This window comes from Apteryx mantelli, chromosome 11 (assembly GCF_036417845.1).
Source record: "Apteryx mantelli isolate bAptMan1 chromosome 11, bAptMan1.hap1, whole genome shotgun sequence".
Lineage (NCBI taxonomy): Eukaryota > Metazoa > Chordata > Aves > Apterygiformes > Apterygidae > Apteryx > Apteryx mantelli.
Genome location: NC_089988.1, coordinates 26,611,173 through 26,615,070, shown reverse-complemented (window position 1 = coordinate 26,615,070; position 3,898 = coordinate 26,611,173). Strand labels below are relative to the sequence as shown.

Here is a 3,898-nt window from a genome sequence, read left to right as displayed (position 1 = left end):
CCTTTCATATGGCGGATACTGCTTGACCATTCACCACCTCCAGGAGCACTGGGCACCCACAAGTGAGAGCTGAATCCAGTCCTCCTTCCCGAACACATCACCTATGAGCTCATTGCCTTGAGCCCAAGGAGAGCCCCAGAAAAGCAACATTCCCCTCCAAGGTGAAAGTCCTTGAGTGCATTTCTGGCTCTAGCTTTGGAAGGAGAGCCCAACATTCAAGGACTGTACTGAGGAAATGTGCTTTTATTAGAGAGAAGCCAGCTTTGACACAGTGATAGAAACATTCACAGAAGGCCTCTCGGTCAGACAGACAGGGTTCATGCATCTGGAGAAGTGGGATGAATTCAAAAACTTTTGCACAAACATGATTATCACAAAGAGAATGCCCAAAGCATAAAGGTTGTCTGAGGTAAATGGGAAATCACTTGTGAAGAGGGATGGGCAGCTTACTGATGCTGAAATAGTAAGAGCTGAATCAGTTTCCTCACTGCATCTTGGAGCTCCTTGTTCCTCATGCTGTAGATGAGGGGGTTCACTGTTGGAGGTACCACCGAATACAGAACAGTCACCACCAGATTCAGAGCTGGGGAGGAGATGGAGGGAGGCTTCAAGTAGGCAAAGATGATAGTGCTCAGAAACAGGGAGACCACGGCCAAGTGAGGGAGGCACATGGAAAAGGCTTTGTGACGACCCTGCTCAGAGGGGATCCTCAGCACAGCAGTGAAGATCTGCACGTAGGACAGCACAATGAAAATGAAACACCCAAAGCCTAAACAGACACTGACTGCAATAAGCCCAACTTCCCTGAGGTAGGAGTCTGAGCAGGAGAGCTTGAGGATCTGGGGGATTTCACAGAAGAACTGGTCCACTGTGTTGCCTTGGCAGAGTGGTATGGAAAATGTGTTCCCAGTGTGCAGGAGAGCATAGAGAAAACCACTGCCCCAGGCAGCTGCTGCCATTTGGACACAAGCTCTGCTGCCCATGAGTATCCCATAGTGGAGGGGTTTGCAGATCGCAATGTAGCGGTCATAGGCCATGACAGTAAGGAGATAATACTCTGCTGAAATGAAGAAAAAGAAGAAAAATAGCTGGGCAGCACATCCTGAGTAGGAAATGGCCCTGGTGTCCCACAGGGAATTGGTCATGGATTTGGGGACAGTGGTGGAGATGGAGCCAAGGTCCAGAACAGAGAGGTTGAGGAGGAAGAAGTACATGGGGGTGTGGAGGCGGTGGTTGCAAGCTACGGCTGTGATGATGAGGCCGTTGCCCAGGAGGGCAGCCAGGTAGATGCCCAGGAAGAGCGAGAAGTGCAAGAGCTGCAGCTCCCGCGTGTCTGCAAATGCCAGGAGAAGGAACTTGTTGTAGGAGCTGCTGTTGGACATTTTTCTATCTCCAGGCATGGGGAACTGTGCAAAGAAGAAAAAACATTAAGAAGTTAGGAGAGACTTTCCAAGCAAAGAAACCCCCAAATGTTGCAGTTCTCATACAACCCTCCACATTGCCTCGCTCTTTACTGACAGGACCTTTGAGCAGCTCCCTTGCTTGAGCTCCGCTTTGCCCTGGCTGACTGTGCTGTGAAGAGCAGGGACCTCTGCCCATGGGCTCCACAGGACTCAGTCCTGCTGTAAAGCAGTGGGCACAGGGGAACGGGCTGACCAGCTCTGACAGTCACAATTTCTGTCAGGTGAAATCCACTCATCATGTAGAAGGGCTTTTCCGCATTCGCCGTCCTAATTCTAAAGAATGAGGTTTGAGGAACAGAGTTTCAGGGATTTTTTATTTTCCTTTCAGATGTTGTTGTCACCCCTGTAGAGTGTTCCTCAAACGTAGAAATCCTTGGCATTTCTACTGAATCCTGAGAAAAATGGATTCACTGTCCCTTGTTGCAGAGTGAGGACAGCTAGTCTGTCTGTTAGTCTCATTCCCAGCTGTCCTGTGCTTCCACCTCTTTGAGGTGGAGAATGATCGCACTCATATGTTGCCCTAGAAAGAAACCAGCCCCTGCTGAGAGCACACGAGTCCAGTTTCAAAGTGCACATCTCCAAACTTCTCACCCTTTCTCCGGGCACCTCAGGGAGCTCTCCACACTCCCCTTCTAGCCAAGGACACACAGGGCTCTTTTCAGATGCCCACATACAGCCTCCCACCACCATCTCCATACTCTCACCATCTCTGCACCTTCCTCATGGGGCTCTCAGATATCACAGAGGTGCTATGAGACAGCAGTACCTTTCCAGAGGGCAGGTGGCAGTCTGCCAGGACACTATAAGGAAACGGTCAAAGGACTCTTAGGATTGAAGATGAGCTCTCTTTAATGGAGACTCAGATCATTTCCCAGCCCCACAGACTGCATTTTCTGGAGCTCCACAGGTTAGAAGGAGGCTGGGGCAACCTCATTCCCATGCAGACCCCTCTGCTGCACAACTTGCAGCATCAGTGTCTGAACTGCAGCTGAAAACACCCAACCCCAGAAAAGCCCAAAACAAGAACAGGAGCAGCATGGACAAGAGGAGAAACAAGGAGCAACACCATGATCCTGCTGCCCAGGGAGGCAAGGAGAGAGACAGCGAGGCATTCTGGAAAGCCTTCCCCTTACACAGCTGGGCATGCCACCTCGCAGATGGTGACAATGCAGGGCAGTCGCTGTCAGCCCCTTTGTCAGGCAGCATGGAATGGGCCCAGAGCAGGAAAGATGACCCTCCGCTCTGTTGGAGGTCTGGCTGCAGAGGAGGTGGCTCACGCCCTGCAGTTCCCTCTCATTCCCTGCCCATCCCTGCTGCCTGGAGCTGTCCCTGCTGGCAGCTCTTTTTCTGTCCCAACATCTTCTCCCGCTCAGTGCTCATAGACCCCGTCCCACCCTGTGTGTGCTCAGTTCTACCCTACAGAAACCTCCTGGATCAGGGCACTTGCCAGGGTCATCTCTTTGCATGCAGGTCCTGCCTGTCAGATAAATTCTTATGAGGTCCCAAAGGTGATCCTAATGCTGTCTGTAGGCTAAGGTGAGGATGAAGCAGCTCGCTGATGGTCCTCAGAGACCTATTAATCTGTGAGAGTGAAGGTTTAGGAATCCCACTTCCCTGCCAAACCAGAAAACTCGTTCCTTTTTTCTCCCTGACAAAATTAGGGAACTGAAAGCGGAGATAACCAAAGGAAAGCTCCTTCCCTTTCAAGAAGCCTTTCTCTTCATATTCCTCTTGAAAAGGCTCCTTGGACATATCCTGCACATGAGCTAGAGCTGTGAGCAGCCCTGTCCCACGCAGCACCCTCTCAGCAGGAGAATGAACTTGCCCTGCCAGGGGTTGCTCCTCTCTCCCAGAGCTTCATCCTGCAGTATTGCAGGGAGTTCCCCGGGCAGGCTGAGTGCTGATCCTCACAGGCAGCAGAGTCACTGCCCCAGGCACACAGAACCTTGGGGTCAGGAACACTGCTCTGAATTACAGCCGTGCGCAGAGATGTGTGCGCACCCCAGCTTCAAACACCTGCACTGTCCCTGGGAGAAGGCAGCAGCATGCCCTGTCCCTGTGACAGTGTGGCAAGGAATCCCTGCTCTGAAGCATCTCCCCCTCCTCTGCAAAGGAGAAGCTGGGAGACTGATCCTTAAAAATCCAATCATAGGACTTGATGGGTTTCAAGGCCTTTCCAGGAACCTCAGTAGCATTGCCCTGCAGCCAGAGACTTACCGTGTCAAGGGCTGTGAAGATTTCTCCCACAAGGAGCTCTCCTCTGTCCTCCCACTCCACGCTGCCTTGCACTTCTCTCTGCCTTGTCACCTCTCATGTCAGCAGCAGCAGGCAGTGCCTGGAGCCCTGCTGCTCTTTGCAGAGGAGCTGCTCCTGCACACACCTGTCTCTGGGCAGTGCTGCCAGGTGGTTGCCATGATCTCCCTCCATCCCCAGAG

General features: G+C 52.1%; 1 protein-coding gene across 1 annotated transcript; it reads right to left on the bottom strand.

Moving 5' to 3' along the window:
- Nucleotides 1-539: 539 nt before the first annotated feature.
- LOC136993070 (olfactory receptor 14C36-like) lies at nucleotides 540-1,181 on the bottom strand (the record flags this gene model as incomplete). Its single annotated transcript, XM_067303089.1, has 1 exon — nucleotides 540-1,181. A coding segment is annotated over one exon (642 nt), but the record flags the coding sequence as incomplete, so codon positions are not given.
- Between the last annotated feature and the right edge of the window lie 2,717 nt (nucleotides 1,182-3,898).